Source organism: Apus apus, chromosome 2, assembly GCF_020740795.1.
Source record: "Apus apus isolate bApuApu2 chromosome 2, bApuApu2.pri.cur, whole genome shotgun sequence".
Classification (NCBI taxonomy): Eukaryota; Metazoa; Chordata; class Aves; order Apodiformes; family Apodidae; genus Apus; species Apus apus.
The window spans coordinates 73377966-73402874 of NC_067283.1; the positions used below are offsets into that span (position 1 = coordinate 73377966).

The 24909-nt window shown below is 37.0% G+C and overlaps 1 protein-coding gene across 4 annotated transcripts in view; it reads left to right on the plus strand.

Annotated features, from left to right (window-relative positions):
* Window positions 1–24909, plus strand: part of DROSHA (drosha ribonuclease III) — a 72010-nt gene that overhangs the window by 43524 nt on the left and 3577 nt on the right. For 2 of the 4 annotated variants that reach the window (XM_051609297.1, XM_051609298.1), the window contains 13 exons: window positions 705–812; window positions 2758–2896; window positions 3574–3634; window positions 5531–5590; window positions 7552–7651; window positions 10349–10451; window positions 12461–12531; window positions 13632–13676; window positions 16654–16811; window positions 17582–17687; window positions 21357–21498; window positions 22484–22566; window positions 22684–22787. In XM_051609297.1, coding sequence (XP_051465257.1) covers window positions 705–812; window positions 2758–2896; window positions 3574–3634; window positions 5531–5590; window positions 7552–7651; window positions 10349–10451; window positions 12461–12531; window positions 13632–13676; window positions 16654–16811; window positions 17582–17687; window positions 21357–21498; window positions 22484–22566; window positions 22684–22787 — 1280 coding nt within the window. Of the gene's footprint in view, window positions 1–704; window positions 813–2757; window positions 2897–3573; window positions 3635–5530; window positions 5591–7551; window positions 7652–10348; window positions 10452–12460; window positions 12532–13631; window positions 13677–16653; window positions 16812–17581; window positions 17688–21356; window positions 21499–22483; window positions 22567–22683; window positions 22788–24909 lie in introns of those variants that run through there. The other 2 variants (XM_051609299.1, XM_051609300.1) reach the window with 2 other exon arrangements.

Genomic DNA, 24909 nt, shown 5'->3' on the forward strand with positions numbered 1-24909 from the left:
ACAACACTGAAAGAAGGAGACTTTCATTGTTGCAACATATAGTTAAATTCTTATTGAGATTTTCCCCAACAGAAAAACATCTGTTTCCTAGATGATCAAACAGCAGCCATCCTGATATTTCTTAGCACATTAAGCCAGGAAGTGCTGGACTACAGCATTTCAAAAAGCCTCTAATTCTTCCTCAGAAGGAAATGAAGCAAGGCGGTAGTAACTGTTCTTGAAAATCAAGTAGCTACTGCTATTTGGTGAAAGCTGGTTAAAGTGGTATACTGTGTTGTTTTCCATAATGTTATGAGGAAATAGTCTTTCTTCATCTTTGGTACTATCCTAAAACTGCAGGGTGATAAATGAGAAGGTAAAAGCATATAGCATCATATTCAGTCACAGCTGGTTGAAATTTGATGTTACTGGTGACCAGACACTTTTTTACCTCATTCAAAATACTTGACTAAAAGACTAGGTTTATATATTTAGGCTGAGTGGGGTTGTGTCCCCACTGTGGTTATGCAGGTGGACCAGTCTGATTTAGTTAAGTACTCTGCTGATGAAGGTTGGAAAACCATGACATATTTATTTTTCATTTAAACCAAAACAGTAAAACTCAGTGTTGTGACAAATTGGAATTGTTTGCATTTATAGCTTGGTCAGATGGGTGCTCTGTACACTGAAGCTGAATGCTTTTCCTTATTGCAATTGTTTTTTAGCATGCAATGATGCTTCCTGTCCTCACCCACCATGTCCGCTACCATCAGTGTCTGATGCATTTGGACAAATTGATAGGCTACACTTTTCGAGATCGGTGCTTGCTGCAGGTACGATATTAAAGAAATTAAACTACTTCCTGGTTTGTCTTTGTAATTCATTCAGTTTATCCATAGTCCTGTCTGGTGTACAAACTTGGAAAATGTTGCCACAGCTTGGACATAATTAGTTACTTGCACTGCAGATCTCTCAAAAGTTTCAGCTATCGCAAGAGATTTAGGTGTAGAGACATGTATTCTGCATGTAGGCATACACCTACCTCTGCTCCAGTGGTAGGTCTGGATTTGCTTGTAATGTGTAGAAAGAAAAAAATGCGTCTACTGAAAAGTCTTGTCAGGTACATTACTCATTATTTCTGCCTAAGTACTTTTTTTAGATATTTGAACAATACAGTGTTACTCTGCAGATGAGTGTACAGTCTCTGCTTAAAAAAAAAAAATAAAGAGTAACTTAAGCATTGCTTTTTAATTTTGCTTTTATCGCTATTGAAGAGGAACAGCTCTTGTAGAATTTGATTGTTCTCAGACTGCCTTAGTTTTAATATGAAAGATAAAAAAGCAATGGTGAAAATCTTCCAAGTGTTGTGACCAAACAAAAACCAAAAGCAAATTGCAGTCAGAAAGGGGAGAAAACATAAAATCAAGTGTGTCAGCATTAGTCAAATTAATGTTTAGTTAAGACAGAAGTACCTTTTAATGCTTAATCCCTATGCAAATTTATTTAAAACATACAAACTTGTTGCAGAAGAAGAGCTTTTTAAAAATGAATGTAGCACCAGTCATCTGCTTAAGCACAGGTAATATCAGATGTATACTTTTGCATTGATTTTTACCTGTTTCCTCATGATGTATTCTTTTAAAAGTACAGACTGGGCAAGAAAGATTATGGCAGCTTAACTATTTGGATAAGTTGTAATGTCTCATCCAGTTCAGATTCCAGAATGTGCAGTTCTGACAAACTTACTAATATTAGTGAGGAATTAAAAAGGACTTGAAGAAAATTCTTATTGTTGATTAAATAGAATTATACTCTCTAAAATAATTTAAACAAAATTTTCTAAGTCTTGTGTTTGGAAAGCCACAGTGTTTGAATGAACTACTGGAACATCTTTGCTCACAGCCTGCAGCACAAGTCCCATAAGTGTTTCAGAAGTAACTTTCTGCAGCTTGAATTTGCCAGTGTATCCCTTATTTTACATACAGGGTGTGCGTATGCATACATTTATACATGTGTAATATTTTTAGGTGTGTATGTGTAAAGAAAAAGAAAGTGCATGAGTTTGCAGTCAAAAAAGGTAGCTGCAGTTCTATTTGCTGCTGCCATTTTTGCAGGGGTGGTGTCAGCAGCAGAGTAAGCTTTTGATAATGCTAGATAGTACAAATGTAAAACAGAAGACCAGTCCTAGCATTGCTGTTCCTTTCCAATTGAAGAGTGGCGCTGTATGGTCATGAGAGAAAGAGGAGTTCTGTGAATAATCACACAAGATACTGTACTTGTTTGTTGTTACTCATCTTTTTTGAATTAGGAAAGTTCTATATGTATTTAAAGAACCTTAAATAAAAAATGTAAATGATTGAGAAGCTCTTTTAGTTGTTCATATTTTTAATAAGAATATTTATGCTACAGTGTTAGAGTGAGTGTATGTTTAAATCAGCAAATGTATTGAAAACAGGTCAGCAAAGCTGGTAAGCAGATCTCTTGGGGCAAATTGACAGTTCATGCTTTTTCTCTTCCAAGCTAATTTTTCTTTAAAGAAGAAAAAAACCCAACAAAACTGTTGAAAGTGAATTAGTTAAACTGATGATTTGGCATAAATGTTGCTTTTTTCTGACAACTGAAATAGTACATCCTACTTCTAAATTGCTGGAACAAAGCTACTAATTGACGACATCACTTTGTAGCCTTTCTTCAAACTAAGAAATAGCAATTAACAGCTTTTTCTTACATTTGGAAAAATACATTTAAGACTTTTTTCCTGTTTGTGCTACTTTATAGCTTGCCATGACTCATCCAAGCCATCACTTAAACTTTGGAATGAACCCAGATCATGCCAGAAATTCCTTATCAAACTGTGGCATTCGACAGCCAAAATATGGAGATAGAAAAGTTCACCATATGCACATGAGAAAAAAAGGTATGCTGTTACACCACTAGCATTTTTCTTTCATCTCACACTTAATCAGTAAGAAAAACTTTTGTCCATTATTATTTAGTTGGCTATTGTTTTTCTGAGACATCCCTTCAGTGTTGAATTTCAATGGTTATATACAGGAAGCAGTGAGATCTTTCTAAAATACTGGATTTTTCAAATTAGCCAACAAGTAAAGAGCTGAGGAAAAGCCTGAGTAATGAGTGGGAGGATGTATTTTCTTTGATTTTTGGCATTTTCTTAATTTGTTGCTTAACATGGTGGATGCAAACCGATTTTTTTTTTTTGGTAAAAATATTTTAATAATGTGAAAATACGTGGTCTGCCTGCTGCAGAATATTCTTTACCTCCTAAAAGCATTTTCAGCTCTAAAGAAGTAAATTGTTTATTGTGTGTGTAATGTTTGGTATGTCTTTTTCATGCAAAGGTAGTATTTCTATCTGACTCTCTGAATGCAAAAATACAATAGTATTGTAATAGGACTTTGGTCTGTTAGGCAGAGAGCATCTGTAAGGATTATACTTGCTGTAAGTAAACCCTGTAAAGAACAGAAATATTTCATTTACATTGATTGCAAAGTAACATATTGAGTAATTATTTTCTAGCCTATTCAAATTGAAATAGTGCTTGTTTATTTAATAGTTCTTTGTTTTTATTTCTAGGGATAAACACCCTGATAAATATTATGTCCCGTTTGGGACAGGATGATCCAGCTCCATCCAGGTAATGAAAATAATTGTTAGCAAGTAAGGAAACTATTGTTGCAAAGGGAAATGATTAATAGAAACAACAAACTTACTATCAGCAGCAGCTTCAGCAAACAGTGGAAAGGAGAAGTAATTTTGAATTGACTTTTATATTATGAAGATGTGCTGAACCTCTATTAGTAGTGACATAGTTAATGTTTGGTCATGCCTGCATAAAACTCCTGAGGAATGTTTTTACAGATAATTCTATCATTTTTGTTTATCCTTGAAATGAGGAGGGCTAAAAGGCTACCTTTCTGCCTTCTGCAGGCTGAAAATAAGATTTGTTGTCATTGTTATCATTGCTTGAAATTGGATTCTCCATCACATTTCCTCACAGTAGTACCTTCGTGGCATGGCACTTTGTTAACATGAATGTGATACTGAACGTGGGCTTTGCTGATTTACTGGTCCAATTTAAAGACTTATGCAAAAACCATTAATGTTGTAATATAATAATCCTTAAATGACCACTAAGAATTTTGTGCAGATAAATCATGTTTAAGATGTGGCTTACAGCCACAGACACCATATTTAGCCAAAGTGAATATGCAAAGCTCATAGGGCTAAAATTCAAGAAACAGTTGCATATGGAATCTAAATGCATGAACTAGAGGGCAAAGTGTATTTTAGTTAACTAGTGCTATAACTGGGCCTTTTAAGTGTCATCATTTTGGAGGAAGCTTGTGAATAGGAGAAGTTGAATTCTGAATAAGTTGTTGTTGCAGTGTTCACTAAGTGCTGTTTCAGCTAGACTATGCCCTTTTCTTTGAGAGTCAGCCTCAAGCTTATTTCAGCCCTCTTAAGATGACATGAGAGAAGGTTGCCTTACATTAATTCTCACTGATTAACACAGAATATAAAATCCCACTTGTGAGAGATCTGTATTTTCTGCTATGTTAGTACACAGAGGAGTTGTAATTTTGCTCACACTTCGTTTTATACACAGCAGAGCTGCTTGCATTCTTTCAGCTGATAACAAAGTCCTGTTATTGAGAAATTAGACTAACTATATAATTGTTGGGGAGCACAACTTAACAGTAAAATCTGTCAAACGCTTCAGAAGGATCTTTTGGATGAAAAAAAAATAAATCCTTTGGCAGTCACCTTGATTCTGTTACAATCATGTGTGAAGTCAAAATGGTGCTGTTTTCATGTGTAGAGCAGATATTTTTATATACTCAAAGACAAACTCACATTTCATTTTAGCTGTCGTGTCCTGTTAGTCCTTTTTTATATAAGCAGGCAGGGAGCTTGGACAAAGCAAAACATTGTGCAAAACAGAAGAAAATCGGGAGCAATGATAGAGAAAAGGACAACAAAGGAAATAAAAGGTTCTGCTAGCTCAATGACAACTTCTGGTGTGGCCATTTTTTCTGTTGAAGTCAAAGGAAATTATAGAAAATAGGGCATTTAAAGGTGCTATGAGGAATGAAAGTACTTACTTCCTTGTAGCTTTGCCATGCCAACAAATCTGTTGCAGAGCCATCAACCCTGCAGGTTTTGGTGTTAGTTACCTACACAAGACTGAAGAAGGGTGTTTGCTTCAGGCACCTTGTGCCCTCTAATGGACACAGAAACCCGACCTCAGTGGGAACCAGCGATACTGTTTCCTTTCTCCATTTGTTAAGCTCTGACATTAGCTCAGAATGAAACATCTGAAAATTTCAAAGCTGGTGATGTGAGTCCTGAGTTTCAGGATCCATGCAGTTATTACTTTGTTTTGGAAACCTACAGTGGGTGGGGGAGGCTGTTAGAATATCTATCATGGCTCTTTTGCAGTCAACTCTGATTTGTTCCTTTTTAATTGTATTGTTTAAAAAAACAGCAGGTGTTACTTAGCTGATAGTAAACCTTAAATTGCCTTTTTCAGGATTAACCACAATGAGCGTTTAGAATTTCTGGGAGATGCTGTGGTGGAGTTCTTAACAAGGTAAATGGGGAATTCTTCAACAGTCTTCACCTTTATATGTTATTTTCCTACTGTTGGGTTTATTAAGCTTTGCAGCATGTACTTTATGACAATGTATGTTTGCAATCCTGCCTGACTTTTAGAGCTGCACATCTACACACAGCTCTCTTAAAAATTCCTTAAGTGCTGATGATACAATAAAGATTGCAAGATGAACAAGCAAAGTTTTTTTTCAGGGAGTGCAATTTTAAGTTGATTTGGTTTAGAGATTTTTCACCTGCAGACAGGTTGAACTTTGTACCCTTTCTTTAAAGAAAATATATTTCTCTTACCATGCCATTTTGTTTTCATAGGTGCTTTTTCTCGACTTACAAGTAAAAAGCATTTATTAGGTAATATTGAAGGTGTTGCAGTTCTTTTATTAACAGTTATTAGGGCTGTACCTTGCATAATATCTGTATGTAAATAAAATATTTGAGCACAAGTAATTTATTTAGTCATAGTAACGAAAAAACGTTTCATCAAAATTACTCCAGTTTTATTCTGTTTAGAGTACTCTGAAATCAGTGAACAACACCGGGGTATTACCAGTTACCTCCATTGGCTTCTCTTACTTGAGTGCTAGAGGCAGGCAGTTTGCACGAAATAAAGATCATAATCCATTTTCAGCTGCTTTGTTCTACTGTTGTTAATAAAGGAATAGTCTATAAAGCTTTTCCTTAAGCAAGTTTGTTATGTAAATAGCAAAACTGGCCTTATATCTCCATTTTCTATTAGCCTCTACTAGCCATTAGCTACTCAGTATTAAAAGCCAGTAGTCTACAAAGGTCTCCACTGCCCTTAAAACCCTTGGCCTTTTCTCTCATGCAACAGTACAAGCTGATAAGATGGAAGACTTGTGGTTAAAATGTCTTGCATTTTTCATTGTCATTGTTCATCAACCTTCATCTGACTTTCTAAGTGAGCTTTTGTCTCAATTCAGATAAACCCTGAGCTACATTTCTGTTCCATAGAATATGTAAGCACCGATTTAAGTCTGAAATTTTTCTAACTCTCTTGATTTCGTGTCTCTGCTTTTGTGAATTACGATGCTTGATTAGATTGCCTCTGAGATTTATAGTAGTTTTTGCCCTTAAATAATCCTGCATCCATCTGCACTTTTCTCCCTGTATACTAGGTTAGTAAAATATTATAATAATTAGTGTCATCCACTGCCTTATTTGTAAGATGTTGTATTCTTTCCATCATTGCTAAGATATTCAGAACCATTTATCTGTTACTCAGATCATGGTTAGATCACTTAATTATTTTTTCTTTTGTTTCTGTTTTATGAAATATCTTACTTGCACTATGACAAATACCATTAAAGGCAGTAGGAAGCCTATGATTTTTACTCTCTTTTTTTTTTTCCTCTGGTATTAATGACTTCACACATTTGATAAATACGGGTTGTTGAATTCTGTTCTTTGGCATCACTAGAAGATATTAAAGTACTGTAAGTAACTTGTAAAACAAATATCCTGAGTGGCGGTTCATCCCAAATGAGCAGTATCATCTTAAAGCACTGTGTTCGTGCTGAGTGGTGTTCTCGAGGCTGACGGGTTCTCTTGTGCTTTATTCATCAACATCCTCTAGGTGTCAACCTTGCTGAACCCACTGCTGCTGAGAGATGGAAACCTGCATGCAGATGGAGGAACTGCATGTTGTTGCAGGGTTTTAGAGAGTTATGTGCCGCCCAGCAGAGAAATGGCATTCTTCCTCCCCTGCTGCCAATGCTATCCACTTAAATATTATTGAGAATTGTTTTAGTCTTTGTTTCTTTGCCTTACTTTAAGCTGAGTTGCCACCTTGGAAAGGGACCTGTGTTACCAGCTAGGATCTGAGGGAAAAGCACTGTTCCCTATAGGCACATGTTAACCAACACATTAACCACATCTTTAACCAAATGCTGACAGCATCTGATTTGGTTTTTGTTTTGCCAGTGTTCACTTGTACTACTTGTTTCCCACTCTGGAGGAAGGAGGGTTAGCCACGTATCGCACTGCCATCGTACAGAACCAACACCTGGCCATGTTGGCTAAGGTACAGTTTTATGTGTGTTTGACACCCGTAGATAGGATCTGTTAGTGTGTGGATATTGCTTCTTGATGGATCTACCTGCTTTGAACATCACTGTCTTTACAGTGTTTTGTCTACAGGGTTTGGGATAGCTAAACACTTTCTCAGTTTGAAAGTAGATTTTAAAGATGAAGTAGAACTTAGTGTTTTCTCCAAAGCATCTTTTTAGGAGGAGTAATTTTTGCAGGCAGAAGGATAAGATTTTAGGATACTTATATTGAAGGTGTGTCTGTATTTACCTTTGATAGTAGAAATTTAGTGAAGAAAAGAAACAAAGTAGTTGTTTATAAAAGGACTTCCTGATAGAATATTTGGGGAAAACATAGCAGCAGGTGGTAGAGAAAGTGGTGAAAATTTAATTCGGTCTGCTCCCTAGCCTATACAGTATTTTTCAGGTTCACTCTGAACTGTGAAAAAAAAAAAATGTTATAAAGTCTTTTGGTGAAAAGTTGCTTTACCAAGTGGGAAAAAATGAAATGCCTCTGAATTTTATTTAATTAAATGTTGTGAATTACAGAGCTGTTTACATTTCTATATGATACTAGGGGCAGGAATATGATATAGAGAGTTGACTAGGACTTAATTGTATATAATTGGGTGTTCTCTTACTAATATTTTGTTTCGTTAGCATGTGTTTTTTTTTTTTAAAGCAGTCTGAGACTTACTGAGGTAATGTATTAAGCTGTACATGCACCCATATGTGCACACAGGTCCACTGTATATTGCTGATAGTTTTCAAGTGCTCTTTTCATCTTCTCTGTTTATGTTCACGCAGTATTTTAAACAAGCATATCCAATCTGAAGAATTTGGCAAAAAACCTGCATGATTTCTAACATCATCTTTTTGCTCAGTTCTCAGGAGAGGCATAGGGTAGGCAGTGAACACAATCATTGTCCTCCAAAGCTTTCCTTAATGATTTAGATGAGCATGAATTGATTGAAATGCTTCAAATCAGGGTTTTGTCTACAAATATGTTACTGAACTGCCTGACATTTCAATTAATGTTTCTATTTTAAAACTTGAATCAGGAAAGCTCATAGATTCTTAAAGCTCTGTTCACAGCTTTTATCATTGTACATGATCAATTTTTTGAAAATGTTTATTGCAACATTTTAAAACCTGTATTTATATTAGCTACATTTTTAAATATTATATATCTATACATTCCTGATCTCTCAACTTACCCTTTTTTGTCTCCTATGTCTTATACCGTGTTCCTGGTTTCATCCCCTTTAATTATTCCCTGCAGTGACATGTTGCATTCAGTTTACTCAATGTAATTCTCAGCTCCTCGACGTCTCTTGTGCGTGTGGAATGCTGTTTTAACTGTGGATCAAACAATAAACTTATTTAGCTTTTAAGGGACTCTGTAGCAGGACTGTTAAAAATAATGTGAAATGTGTTGTGATCAAAAATGAGAAGCAAAAAAAGCTGAATTAAGCTATGAAAATGAAGATAAGCCATTAGAGTTGGGGGAGACGCACCAACAGCCAAAGAACACCTGAGCACTTGAATGACAATAATGTGTAAGAAGTTTTAATTTTATATAAAATAATTAATGTTCCACTTTTATGTTGACTTTGACAAGTGCTCCCCGTGCTTTATAAAGCATGATTTAACATTGTTAGTGGTAAGTCCCTGTGTTCTGGAGCAAATTTAAAATGGAAAAATCCTTTTCTCCAATTGAAAGGTGTCTAAACTACACACCTCAAACAATTGTCTCCACTTTCACCTTGTAAAAATGATGCAGGAGTATGAAGTTAAAAATTAATGAGAAATAGTAGAAACATACCCATTTGGGAAGAATCTGTTCTCATACAAACTCTGCAAGATGAGCACATCTCTTCTTTAAAAATCTTAATAACAGTTTTGTGTCAAAAGATGAATACATAAAGAGAACCTAGTAGCTGTTGTCTGCATTTCTGTAATGGAATTATCGTATGTTCTATAGGATATCTGACTCACTACCTGAGATTCTGACAGAAGCAGAGCTATGGTTCAGACAACAGATAAGTGTCAGTGATGCACATTTGAAAAGAAAAAGCTAGATGGCACTGCAGATTAAAATATCAGTTCTCTGCTTGCTGTACCCAGAGGCTTTTGTTACTGCCACCTGTTGACACTCCTAGAGGCAGAAGCCAGATGTTCAGTGGATTGTATTTACCAGAGTTTCTGTTTCTCACTGTTTTACTTAATCTTCTGTAGGCAAAATCTTTTCCTCAGTGTAAACTCCCCACCCTTTAGATGTCCCTTTGGCATTTCTGAAGGCATTTCCCACGGGGGCAAGCTACCAGCAAGAAACACAGCAACATTGCACCGTCCAGCCAGTATTGGACTATTTTTCTGTTACACCCTCAGTCCTCCTCTTGAACACACTCCTGAATCTCACTAGTAGCATGTTTTGATCTGTCTTCCCTTGGGAATTTGGTTTGATAATTTGTAAATTTCCCATGCCTATCACACTGTAGTTGCTTGCCTCTGATAAGCAAATGTGAAGTTTTCTAATTTTAGCCTATGTCTGAACTGAAACTAGGGAGAAAAGCTTTAAAGTTTCTTCGAAGCCAGTTGCTGCATAATAGATTAATTGAACTCTAATGACCAGAACTGGTACTCTTATACTTCTAATACCATGATTTTAACTCTTTCCACATGTTCTGCAGAAGTTGGAACTAGATAGATTTATGCTGTATGCTCATGGGCCGGACCTTTGCAGGGAATCGGATCTCCGCCATGCTATGGCCAACTGCTTTGAAGCCCTAATAGGTAAAGCACGTGTATTTGTGTGTGCAGACAGTTACATTTTAATATGTCTACGTGCCATGTTGCCTGTAATGAAGGAGACATGGATCTATGTGAAGTAGTGTTAGTAAGGACAGGGAGTAGCAAAGTTTCTTAGATCTTACTCATCTTTTCCCATCTCCTGCACATAGATCATGTGTATAACATGATGTGTGAGCGCTATTACAATAAAAATCTCAGCTTCCTTATCCTGCTTCCCGTGCACTGAAGATGCACCCATTTCATGCTGTTGTGGCGCAGCATTTCTGTCCATCACCACAGAACTCCACTTCTCATGCACCACCATGGCCTGCCACCTGCAGTCCTCTGTGGGGGAGTAGTTCAGTCACCGTGGCCTGGCAGGAAAAGTGCAAGCTCACTGCTTCCAATAGTACGTACACAGACATGCAAAATGTGGAGTCCCACTTCAGCCCTGAATTTTAAACTTTGTGGTGTGCTTTCTGGATACAAGAAGCACTCCCGACCAACTCACCAGCTTAGTTCCTCTGTGCTTGGTAAATTTATTCTGTGGCTTAAACATGTAATTTGCCAAGTAAATATTTTTGGTCTTTGCATTTTCCTTAAAAATAAAAAGAATGGCAATATGCCATAGCTGATGTAATAAATCTACCAAAACCCTCTAGCTGAGGATGAAGGGGAGCTGTGTCAAATTGCTGTTGGGCACCAAGATGCTGATCAGTGACCGACTGTTCTAGTCGGTAAGTTTACGTCGGAGAAGTCAGGACTGCCTGGCCATGGTTACCAAATACTCAAGCAGCTTATCTGATCTGTTATATCTGCACAAACTCTATTTTAAATAACATTTTTGTTAAAAAGTATTTGTTTGAATACACAAAGCAAGCTAAGTCTCACTGATTTGGATTTGCATTCATCCAAATGTACTATACATTTTATTAAATATGGGAATGATTTAGTCCCAGCCCAGGTCTTTTCCAACTACACAAGCTCCTAAAACATTTTCTTCTGCTTTAAAGTATAGATTATTGTTGTCTTAGATTTCAGCAGTTCTGTGCACTCTGCCTGGGGCCAAATTGCATTTAATCTTATCAAGAAAGAAGAGCTTTCTTTTTAAATCTATTTTGCTTTGTGGGAATACTTTGATCTTTAAATTATAAATAAAAAGCAAACAGAAAAGGAACACTAGATATGTATCTGTGGCTTCATTCATATGCTTCAACTTGTCTAGGATGTAATGATTTGGACTATTTGGCAGGCATTGAAATTTGCAAAGAGAGCAAGCTTTCTGTTTAACCTCCAATACAAAGTTGTTCACAAAGTTAATTGAGCAATAAGATTTTGTCAGGGCCATAACTAAAATCTGCGAGTTTGTTAAGGGCCTATAAAAGTGTAGTAGTTGGGAGCTCCTACTTGAGAACCTTTATAAAAGTCTAGCACTTCTTCCCTTTGATGAAAACAAGTTTAAACAACAACAACAAAAAACCCACCATAATCTCCAGAAACTGAAGGATGCAGATATCCAGTTGCCAGTTCAGTAAGTGTATTATTGTGATATTGGAGAGACACTGAGGTCTGGAATAGTCCTGACATAATTTATATGTAGAATGTAATGTTGTTGAAAGTACAGAATAAATGGAAATTTTTTGCTAGCTATTGGAATATATTTCATACTTTTCACTATTTATGTATATGGTATAGTTAGCTGATTACTGGAAACTACTTTTAGAAATAGACTGCTTCTAGCCTGATTTGTTTAAACTTTGCTCTTTTGATGTATTATTTTCTATCACTGATTTAACTATGTAAAGATTTTTCTGTGCATTTTATGACCATTTATTTATGTTGGTGTTTAACACACTTTAAATTTCTCAGAAAAGTAGATATTACTACAGAAATCATGCTTTAAAAAAAATAAATGTATTGGAGATGAAGAGGGCACAGATCTTTCCTGTGCTTAGTAATTTTCTAAGTACTAATGCATTATTGACCTTGGACATATTGGTTCCCTTATGCAGGAGCTGTTTATCTAGAGGGGAGCCTAGAAGAAGCAAAACAATTATTTGGGCGTTTACTCTTCAATGACAAGGTATTTATGCATTTATATGATTTAATTTCCATTTTAAAAATAACTGAAGACATGCTTTCTTGTGCATTGTTTTTTTACTTGAGAATCACAAATGAACAGGAATACACCTGTTGTACTTAGTCCCTGCAAACTGAATGTAGTATAATGTGCTTAGGACAGGAACCTGTACTGATTCAGGCAAAAAAAGTTATGTTTCCTCAGGTGTCCTGTTTGTCATTTGGCATAGGCAGGAAAGGGTGGGTGGCATGGGAGACCTGCAGACTTCCATTCAAAGGGCTGCTTGTTATTAACAACAGAGATGGGTGCTGTGGATCCAGGTGGCATGCTTGGGGGAAATGATGAGCACATGTGGAGCCACTGTTCCTGTTTCATCAAGTAAAGCCTCCCACTCTAAGAAGTTTTAAATATATATTTGAAAAAAATACAAGGGATTTTGTCCTAGTTTACCACGTGCGTGATTAAAAGTCTGATCTGTTCTTACATACAGCATCTTAGATAACTGCCAGTTGGATTTTATCCCGTATAGTGGTTGAGGGAAGTAACCCGTACATACTGCTGGGACAATACACGTCATTGGTGAGGGGATGAATGACACAGTATTTTCCTTATTGAAAATCTCAGAGTCTGTGAATTTACAAAGCTTATTAGAAATAAAAGTGTTTTGAAGCCTGTTGTAACTCAGTGTTTATTTGCTGCTCAGTGCCTGTAGTGAAGGAACCTGTATGAAATGGAAGAAAATAAGTGGGTTTTTTGTTTTTTCTTAGTCCTTGCCTTTGGTGAAGTCAAACTTACTGCTGAGGAGTACTTGCAAATGAAATTAGTCCTGAGGCTTAAACAAATCTTTTTCTTCCTTTAACCACTTCTTATTTGGTTCAAGGATTTTTCCACCTCTTTGACACAAGCTAATTGGGAAAACTACAGGCAGTTTGAACAGCAAATACATGATTTTAAAAATCAGTTTGCCAGCACTATTGAATTTGCAATAAGCAGAGTCAGCATCTGAAATAGTTCAGTATTTCAAGTAATGACATTTTATTTAGTACTGTGGAATTTGTTAAATGACTCCCTTGAGCATTAAAGGCATCTCTCAATGTTTGCAGGACCTGCGGGATGTATGGCTTAATTATCCACTACACCCACTCCAAGTAAGTGTGTCCCTTTCTGAAATAAATTTCACAGCTCTTTATTATTTTCAGGGATGCTTTTCCATACCTTTCCATTGTAATGACATCTCAGAAATGTAGCCAAATGAGTACATACATATATATTTGCCTTTGTATTTGGTTTTGGGTTTGTTTTTTTTATAAATGAGTGTCTGCCTCTCTGAGGCTTAATCACTCACCTTTCCTTGGCTCATGTTTGATGTATGACTGTGCTTATACGATGAATCTAGTGAGAGGTAACGTTTTGGCATCTTCTTGTTCATCGTCTTGAAGTTAGAGGGAAAAGAATACAAAACCAATTTTTGCACGTATTTTGTTAACCTGAAATGAAAGACTGAAATCTTAAAGAGTAGGAAGGTATGTTAGCTGAATGGAGTAAGTGTGTGATTCTAAGTACCTTTTTTGGTATGCGTATGCAGCATTGGCGTGGTTGTTTCGGTAATTCCAGTAGCATTAATAGCAAGTAAACTCTAAAATTATGAAGGTTTCTGAGAGCTAATTTATCATTCGTATTTTGGAGGATACAGGTTCACAAATTGTTACTTTACAAGGCTGGAAGTTGGGAGAATGGTTTCCCAGTTCCTTGAATGAATTCTGGGCGAGACCTAGAGCAAATCACAGAGCCTCTCTCTGCACTGTAGCTCCTTATGTTCAGAGTAGAGACAGCAGCATTTTCCAAATGTGCAGCGGTGCTGCAGGAATAGCTTTATTCAAGTTGTCATCCAGCCAGTAAGGTTTTCAGGGTCATGTGAACATCTGGAAGTTTTCGTTTGTCCAACCAAATACTTGATGTTTTGTACAGTCACTTTGACTCCTTTGAAACTTCTTGTGAACGCACCCTTCCCACAAAAGGTCACTTTGAGGCCTCCATTTGAAAAGTCTTGTATATTTGTACAGATTTTGCAATGGGTACATGGACAAAATCTTCAGCAATGAATCAGTGCATATGAAGTATTTTTACAACCAACTCTCTGTGACTGTAAATAGAAAAGAGTCTTAATAGGAAGATAAGCTTGAGATTCAGCACTGGCTATCCTGCATGGTGGCACAAGTTGCCAAGAAAATTCTTCTAACTCTGGATTTCTTTATTTTCTCTTGCTTTATTTTAACCTTTTTATCTCTGCTTTCACAAAGAAGACTTGGACACTGCTTAGAGATTGGAGAAAGTCAGTGTATGCAGCTTATAATTTCTTGCTAGTACCTTAACTTGTGTGATGAAAAATTATTTTCTTCTATGTCCCAGAAGCCATCCTAACTCTACTTCCCCTAGGGGAAGCTGGTCTGGTTGGCCTTTTGTGCACAACTAGCCTGAAAAATTGCATTTCAAAAATTATTAAGTCACTGCAAAAATATGACAAGTTAGATGCAAATTAAATAAAAAAAACTCTAAGATACACAGAACTGGAGGCCTGTAACCCTATTACTGGCAGTAGTCAAGTCAGTAGAAATAGTGGTGAAAAATGTAATTAGTAGTCACCTGGGTAAATGTGGTCTCTTTAGGGTCAACATGTAAAGACAAGTCCAGCCTCACAAATGAATAGGAGATTGTAGAGGAGACAAAAAAAGCATGTGAGGATGCAGATCAAACTGTGCTTGTTTTCCCAAGAGGCTGTTGGAAAGGCACTCACAAAAGGCTTTTAAAAATGTGCTTAAAAAAGAAGAAGAAAAAAAGAGGAAGGGAGAAAAAAGGATGGAAAAAAAAAAAAGCAACCCCAGTGAATGCCATCAGTCCTTACATGATTTAAAGGAATAGCTGAAACATAAGAAATGGAGGAGTGAAATGACCACATCTTGTAGGGGATGGAGATCACTGGCAGTTTTCTCTAGGGATCTTAGCTGAAGTACAGGCTGTTCGCATTGACAGCTCAGTGAAGAGGATGAACAGTGAGGTGGCAGTTTGTTGACAATACTAAATTATTCAGGGTAGCAGGGACAATAGCAGACTGAACAATTGCAATCTGTGAGAGTTCAAGAGTGACTAACTATGGAGTGAAAGAGAAGATGGAATTCTGTGTAGGTAAATATAACCGACTGTGAATGAGGAAGCAAAAAGCAGTATCAGTTCCACATGCAACTGAACTCCAAATTGACCGTTATCACCTAAGCGTGGGATTTTGGTGCTGGAATATGTAATTCTGTGAAAGTATCAGCTGAAAGCTCAGTAGTGTTTAAAGAAAAAGACAAATTGAATGTAATGAATTAATAGAAAATCAACAGGTAACAACAAAAAAAAAAGATCTTAATGCCACTTTAAAAAACTATAACTATTCTTAATTTTCTATTGGGCATTCTCATCTGAATTATTCCCTCCCCTGAGACAGCAGAGATGCCTAGAGTGGCTAGAGGAAATGCCTAAGCCATTTCTCAGCTCCAGAAACCCATTTAACAGTGTCACCACATTGAGGACATCAGATGAGAAACTGATAAGAAAAGATACTGACCCAAAGTGATAATTTTAATTTTCTTGTGTTATTGTGCCCTTTTGAATTTCATATACTAAGTATTTATTCTTTATTTTTGATAGTGAAGGAAAGTGGGAGAAAGAGATTTAGGGTTTGTCTCATCTTGACATGCTGTCAGTCTGCCAGCATTATTCTAATAATTTTTAAATCTGTTGCACAGCTGCAAACAATATAATAATATTAGAAAACTCAGATGTGTACAACTACACATGTTTTACGAAAACAAGTAGCCCATGCTATGCACTTGTAGAGATGAGACCATATAAGCAATGTGTTGTAAATGCCTGAGCTGTTACAAAAAGCATACATCAGTGCTCACATTTTCTTTGAGAGGTAATTATTCAAGACAAAAAGCCAGAGGAAACTGGTTTTTCTCACTTCAGCTGTCCACAGAATGACTTGTATTCTTTGCCCTTTGTTTAAAGAAGGTTTGCTTCCCTCTGAAAAGTTCTGAAACAGTGTCAGTTTGGCAATTTTGCACTTCATTTTATTTACAGCTGCAGGAGTCCAATACTGACAGACAACTCATTGAGACCTCTCCAGTTCTTCAGAAGCTTACAGAGTTTGAGGAGGCAATTGGAGTCATCTTTACTCATGTTCGGCTTCTAGCACGTGCATTCACTCTGAGGACAGTAGGCTTTAACCATCTGACTCTGTAAGTAAACAGCAAGAGTCCTCATGTAGCTCTGTTGGTATCTCAGATTGCTTTTTTTGTAAACAAGTTCTAATGTTCTCTATGTTCTCCAGAAGAGAACAGAGCAGCTGTGTTTGCAAGCCCACCCTGCTCAGTGTGCTGCCTCTGACGGTAGTCAGTGGTGGATACCTTGGGAAAGACTACAAAATATGTTAGGGGGCCATTTTGGTATTTCTTCTGAGCTTTCTGCACTATTGCTGTTTCCGCATCATTCCTGAGACAGTAGCAAAACATATTTGGAGGTACATTTGGGCAGAGGAATCAAGTAAAATCATGCTTTTTGGTCCAAGTTCAGCCCTTGTGTTCTGTGGAATGTAGAGGTGCCAGGTCCCATTTTAAAGCAAACAGTAGAGCCGTACCAGTGGTTGCCCAGTCCAGGATCTCACGTGGGTTTAAACCCTGATGCTTTTACTTCTTGTGAATGGAAAGACCTCTTTCTTTATTGGCATAGTTGCATTCATTAGTTCACTTTCTTATAAGAAGTTGTATGTCAACAGCTCTTCTCCTTAAGTTAGTCCCCTGATCTGCTTTCTCCCTGAAAGCTGGTGTTACAACAGTAATGAACTGTGTTTTCATCTCACCTGGTTAACACTGGAAAATAGTCTTAAATGCATTTGGAAATGAGGGAGGCTTACTTTCAGATCACTCTTAATTTATGTGTGCATGCTGGTTTTGTTTTTTTCCTCCCTGAGTGCTTATTGATTTTGCTGCATTGATATCTCATTTTTCAGAGGCCACAACCAGAGGATGGAATTCCTGGGTGACTCCATAATGCAGTTGGTAGCCACAGAGTATTTATTCATACATTTCCCTGATCATCATGAAGGGCACTTAACGGTGAGACTGCCATCAGTCATGCTCTCTAGGAGAGCAAGAGGGGGATGGAGATGGAAATTATGGGAGCAGCTAGTGAATTATTCTGGATTTGATTAATAAAAGAAGCCTCAGTAACCACTGCTCTTAATAAGGCTTTGTTAATTTTAAGTCGTGAACACTGCAATGAGTAGGAAATGGTGATTTATGAGTCCAGTGAAGTAATTTTTCTGCTGTCTGTGAAATGGAACAATAATTTTAAGGATGTCAGTGATGAAATTGGGAGATAAGACTCGTTCTTTAAAGACAGGTATCTAAAAAATTTATTTCAATAGATATATCACGTGACCTTTTTTATTCATTACTTCTAATCTGTTGAACCTGCAGCTATACAGGGTTATGTTTCCTAAGAAGAAGTTTTTACAATCTATTTTAGTTTGATTTTCCTGTTGTCTTCGACCTGGAGCTCTTGTGGTAGCTTTTGAATCTAATTTTACTACTGTAGTAGTCCTCTATTGTTGATTACTGTAGTCTTTCAGCCTCTTATCCTGGGCTCTGAAGAACCCAGTTTGAGGATCTTTCAGCAATTTACAGTACTATAAACATAGAATAGTAATATATATATATATTTTTTTTTACTGATTGGTGCTGCAGTTAGACAGCTGTGGCTTTATTTGTGAGGAAGAAATTTTCCTAGGCTTAGTAAATTTTTCTTATTTTTCAAGTCCTGACTAGAATTAAAAAGTGCTACATATATCAGGAATATGAGTCAAGTCTTCTAGTTAAAATTAGAAGGCAGCACTGTCGGTTTCTTAGCTACTTGGAGTGGTTTTCTCAAATCAATAAAGGGACAACAGTGCTAATTCTCCAGCAGGCAATGTATTTTCAATATGCTTCTTGGGTCTTTCGGGCTGAAGCTGTTTACAAGAAAGAAAATACATGCTCTAACTAAAAATAATTTTAATTTTTCTTCACCAGTTCTTAAGTGCCATTTACATTTGTGTCAATTCTCCTACATCATTGAGGATACAGAGTAGATAAAGCCTAAACTTTTGAGGTAAAAGTTAAAAGTGAAAGAATCTTGTCATTAATTCTTCAGAGAAACAAAAACATAAGGCAGGAATCCCAAGATCAGAGGGGTTTTTTTAGCTTTGTAGGTGACTTTTAAAAATATAGGCATTAGTATTGCTATCGTAAGATAATTCTTTCAAGAACTATTTGGCAGGAAGGATATGAAGGGTTCCTATTAATTGTGTAAATACTCAGAACAATTATCAGAATGTCTCTGTTGCTTAAGTTAATGATTAATGAGTTAGCAAGTAGAACAAGTAGACCAAGTTTGCAGAGGAAACTACAAAGTTAGAGTGGAATGGATGCTGAAGACACATTAGGATATGGAGTAGTGGGCCATACCCCAAATAAAATTTTAGCTCTGGGAATGTGCCTGCAGTGAAAAAGAAAATTGTCTTAGAATGCTTTTAAATTTTAGGACAAATGAAATTACATGTGTGAGAAAGGAGTCTGATGTGGGATCTGCAGAGAAACGGCAAACGCTGAGCTCTTTCTCCTGTTACCTGGGAACTTGCTTACATTTCCAGTAATAATGGAATGTCAGCTGAATGGTGTCTATAGTGTTGAGGACAATTTTGGTCAAGGAAGGGAAGATTCCGCTTGACTGGCAATGTAGCGGATTCCCAGTGTGTAGTAATTACTTGTGGGGAGATGTCTGTAAATTAACTATGTTTAAGAAAAAGAAAGAAGAACATAATCTTGTCTGCATATTTTAAGATAGCCAAGTGCTCTGCCAAAAAAGAGGATGAAATTTTGTTGGGTGTTGGAAGATACAGCTTCTCCAATATCGGCTTATGCTAGGGTATTAGGTAGTAGTATGGTGTGTTAAGATGGCAGAATGAAAAAAAAAAAAAAAATAAAAATTTGTCATTAGAGTTAAGCTGCAGTTGAGCATGCATCAGATTACAGTGTCTGCAGTGATGCAGGGTATGTTGCCAGATTGGAGACTAGCTCTAAAAATATTTGTGGGAAGGCACAGATACCATGTCTTCCCTTTGTCATTAAGGGGAATTGAGTTTATTGCTAGATCCTACTCACAGAGAAGGCAAATTGTAATACAGAGCAAGTGAAATAACCACAATGGTAGAAGGATAACTGCTCAGCTTGGTGGGGTTTTTTTATCTTTAATTCACTGTGTAGTGTATATATTGCCCTTTGTTTTATGGTATTACTAATCATGATTTTGTCCCATCAATATAAACGCTCTGCAAGCAAAAGAGATTCTTCTCCCATTACAAGAAACAGATTTTATGTCATGTGCTACTGCACTTGTGTCATGCAGGTTGCGTATCATACTTAGGATTTTGTTGGGAAAAGTATTGAGTTTTCTATCTTGAGGACATAAAAGGGAGGAATTTTGGAATGGAACAAATGAAAGATGAGTTTAAGCAGTGCTTAGGGAGGTGGGTAATAATCCTATCTGCAGTCTGCCTAGTTTATGAAGATCAAGTTGTGAGTATCTGCTTCATACATCATTGCCAAACAAATTATGAACATACTGTTCTTTATTTATCTGTTGTCAGAGATGAAGTATCAAGTGCAGCAAATAAATCTTGATTTTCATAAGCTTAGTTGACATGCTGGAGCCAGGTAGCATATAACTTGGATCTAATAAGATGAGGAAATGTGACATGGAAGACAAAGAGAGAAAAAAATGTGCAGGCAGCTTCTCAACTCTAAATTATATATAAACAGTAGAAAAGAGAGACATTCTTTCCCTCCCAGCACCCATAGTATCACTGACTTATAAAATTAATGCTGTTTAATTTAAAGCAAAAAAGCAAACAAAAAGAAAAAAAAGCTCACCTTTACCAGGGGTTCAGAAACCCAAAAATTCCAAAATATTCCCTTTAAGCTTTATGGATTGCATCTTTAGCAGAGCTCTATGTTTATTTAAGCAATCTGTCTGGAGCCAGGGTTACTCATATTATGGAACTCTGTTGGAGAACCGGGTGTCCTGGACATTGTCACACACTGAAAATGTTAGAGCCCTACCTTTTTTAGGGATGCAACAGCTCAGCTAAGCTGGCTTCAGTAGAGCAAACAGTACCTACAGGCTGTCCAGCTGTGCATTTTCTTCTCTGGTGAAATGAATGGAGCAGCTTCCTCATCTGCTTGTTCTGCAACACTAGACTGTCTTGATTTAATGTGCATTTGTTTTAATTACTGCCTCTATTTCTTATTTGGTGGATACTGGGGACTGCTCTGTAGACTCCAGAATGTTGTATGCTTATACTTCGTGTGGAAAAATGTATGCAACTGTGTTACTTAAACTGGAAAAGTGCATATTACCTGAAAAAGTGCAGGACTGACTAAAAGGTGCTGTGTGATTGCACAGAAGCATTTTGAATGCAAGACATATCTACAGAAGTAATGTGTCCATAGAATAAATAAATTTGGTGAGAAGAACTGAAATAGAAGGGAAAGTTAGCAGTAAAGATAATGTGTGTGTGTTTATGTAATCATTTGAGGTATGCTGAAAACAAAATGTGAGTAAACTGAGAAAAGAGAGAGACTACAAGGATAAACATAACTTACTTTTTTTTTTCCCAAGCTCTCCCTACCTTTTATAGGTAGGCATTGCTAAATCATACCATTGAGTGGAGCTTCTTTCTGTTGCAGCTGTTGAGAAGTTCTTTGGTGAACAACAGGACACAGGCCAAGGTGGCAGAAGAGCTGGGCATGCAAGAATTTGCCATCACTAATGACAAGACAAAAAGACCTGTAGCTCTTCGAACTAAGACTTTGGCTGATCTCTTGGAATGTGAGTTAATTTGGTTATAACAGCCTAGTACTTACTTAAGTTCTTTTTCCTTGGGGCTTGTTTAAGAAAGCCATTTGAAATCACCCAGATTGCTTATTAAAATTTCAGGTTTTCAAGTAAATTATCCCTATACCTTTGAAAGCCTTTTTATTTCATATTAGCCTAGATTTTTGAACACTAGCGTAGTTTTTTGTAATCTGTATGAAAGCATGGCAGAGGCATAATTGGAGACACAAAGCTGTAGGCTTAGAAATTGAGGTGTCGTGAAGACCAGGTCAAAAGCACGTCTAGAAAGTTCAAGCTTGTAATCCAAGTTGGGCTATTTAACAGCAGTTTCAATGTTTCATTAATATGCTCTTGTCACTGTTGAAAGATAAAGTGGTTCCTTCAGCAGGTGAATATTTCTGTGGTTCCTTTGACTGCATTTTAGGAGGTTTCAAGGTAATGATTCCACGACAGGGAAAGATACATGGAAATGAAGTTATTTTTAGTCCATTTATGGAAGATGGTGCAATATTCCTTCTAATGAAAGTGGGAACAGTGATAAATATTCTGCAAATAAAATTAATCTGTATCTTGTATTTTTTTATATATTTTGTAAGCCATTCAGACACCTTGGCTTTTGCCAAATCCTCTAAGATGGATGGAAATAGCAGACAAACAGGAGTGATTTATATGTAAAATTTTTTAATGGTACCCTGTTGTGATTTATTTGTAAGTATCCATGGTCTCCTGGTTAAATTGTGGGATTAGGAGATGAGTATTGTTCCTGTCTCTTTAGATGACTGAATGGATTTGGGTAAGTCACAATCTCTTGGTCAGCTTTCTTGGGTTTTGTGTATGCAGGATAATAATACCCTCATCGGATCACTGCTGTGAAACATAATTGAATATGGCTGTAGAGTACTCAGAGATACTTGTTTCTAGAAGTGCAATGCATTAACTTCCTTGAATGAGTGACAGTACCTTTTTCTTTTTCCCTCAGCCTTTATTGCTGCCCTGTACATTGATAAAGATTTGGAATATGTTCACACCTTCATGAACGTATGCTTTTTTCCACGGCTAAAGGTAAGATCAGTCAGGTTCCTACTTTCCAGCTCCTATGTTTTAACAAACACCTTCTTGCCTTTGGGACTCTTACCACAATCTCTCAATCATAAAAGCATCTTTGTGAATTTCTTACAGGAGTTTATTTTAAATCAAGATTGGAATGATCCTAAATCTCAACTTCAACAGTGCTGCTTGACTCTCAGGACAGAAGGAAAAGAGCCAGACATTCCTCTTTACAAGTAAGAACTGGCATCTTATGGATACAAGCTAATTATCAGTCTTTCTTGTATATGAAAGAAGATGTGATCAGTCACCCTACCTTTTTCCCATAATTTGGTTTTATTGTAGTTATCCAAGCCCTGCAGTCTTTCTTTGTCCAAAAATGGAAAATGTTGAACCAATGTTTTCCAAGCTTTAGGTGTTGTAAACCATTACAAGGAAGAGTTAGTAAGCATTTTACGTTGTACAAATGCAAAGAGAAGTACAATTTTTATGTTCTAATTGGCATCATTCTATATTTGTTCTTTGTTTAATGTAAGGAATGGCAGTATTTTAAAAGAAAGTACTGGAATGGTGGCTGCTTGGGTATGAAGTCAAGATACCTCCAGTCTATTTTCAGTAACAGTATGAAGTTTCTCTGAAGTCTAGGTTTTATGCAAACGTGATATGTGTCTTGTGTTACACATCCTGATTGTAGACTCTTGTTTCTAATCCAGAGTCAGGCACTGAAGGGCAACACAAATTTTGGACATTTTTGCTGCGCAATTCAGCGCACATATGTCCTCTTATTTAGTGATAGAAGACATTCAGGGTAATGAACCTCTAAGCTTTTACATCTCACTTATACACCTGAAGCTGGATAGGATGGATCTCCCTTCTCTTTCAGTTGTAAGATAGTGTAATAACTGCTTCAAAGAAGCAATAATAAACTTAAGATTGTATATTGTGTTCATATGCATTAAATTAATGTAGGAATGGATGCAATGTTAGCCCCTAAAAGAAGATATAAAGGCTATGAACATTCAAGGCTTGTACTGTTGGGATTGTTATGTAAAAAAGATATAAAGACTTAAAATCTTAACTGCATTTGTCACACTTACTGAATTAAAGTTTTTGATGAAATGTAGCAGTTTGGTTACAGTAACAATCAGTACACCTCGGAAATTCGATGGCTTTAAGACTGCAATTGATGCTCTGCAAATCTGACTCCTCGTTATCTCTGTATGAAAGCTCACAGCTTTGTCTTGAGTGAGGGAGAAGAATACAAAAGAAACAATTCCTTATTTTTGTAAAATCCACTGAGTATCAAGTACCAAATGCTTGTTTTGTTTTGCTGTGATGATAAATTGATTTTTATAGTACAGCTCAGAGCTAATAATATGTTGTTATCTTCCTATTACAGAATTGTAGAATGGTTAAGGTTGGAAGGGACCTTAAAGTTGATCAGGTTCCAACCTCCCTGCTATAAGCAGGGACACCTCCCACTAGACCAGGTTGCACAAAGCCTCATCCAACCTGGCCTTGTACACTTCCAGGGATGGGGCATCCCCAACTTCCCTAGGCAACCTATTCCAGCACCTTACTATCCTCATGGTGAAGAATTTCTACCTGATGTCTAATCTAAATCTCCCCTCTTTCAGTTTAAAACCATTACCCCTTGTTCTGTCACTGCCCTCTCTGGTGAAAAGCCCCTCCCCAGCTTTCCTGTAGCCCCTTCAGCTACAGGAAGGCCACTAGAAGGTCTCCCCGCAGCCTTCTCTTCTCTAGGCTGAACAGCCCCAAATCTCTGTCTGTCTTCATAGCAGAGGGGCTCCAGCCCTTTGATCATCCCCATCGCCCGCCTCTGGAACCTCTCCAACAGCTCCATTTCTTTCCTGTGCTGAGGACTCCAGAGCTGTATGCAGTACTCCAAGTGGGGTTTCACAAGAGCAGAGAAGAGGGAGAATCATCTCTCTCACCCTGCTGGCCATTATCTTTTTAAATTCCTTTTCTTACAATTATCTGTTTCACTAGAGTCAGTACTATTGCTTTTAAATTTGAGGTGTGTTCTATTTGCTCTTGTCACAGCAAGGAGATAGAGTACTATAGTTAGATATTTAAAAAATGGATGTGAAATTGGTGTTCCTTCCAGAAAGAAATGAGGTAGTGTACAGAACTTGAGCTGACAGTGGAATGGGATTTGGGATAGCAGGAAGAAACATCAGAAGCAGCAGTTCATTGCATGTCTAGGGAATTGTCTTTTTCCCCTTCTAGGTGGCTGTCGATGCATCTCCTACTCTTTAGCTCAAATGGCAAGTTTGTTTAATGACAAACTTAACTTTTCAAAGCTGATGGAAAATTTCTTTGTAGTGTGATATTCAG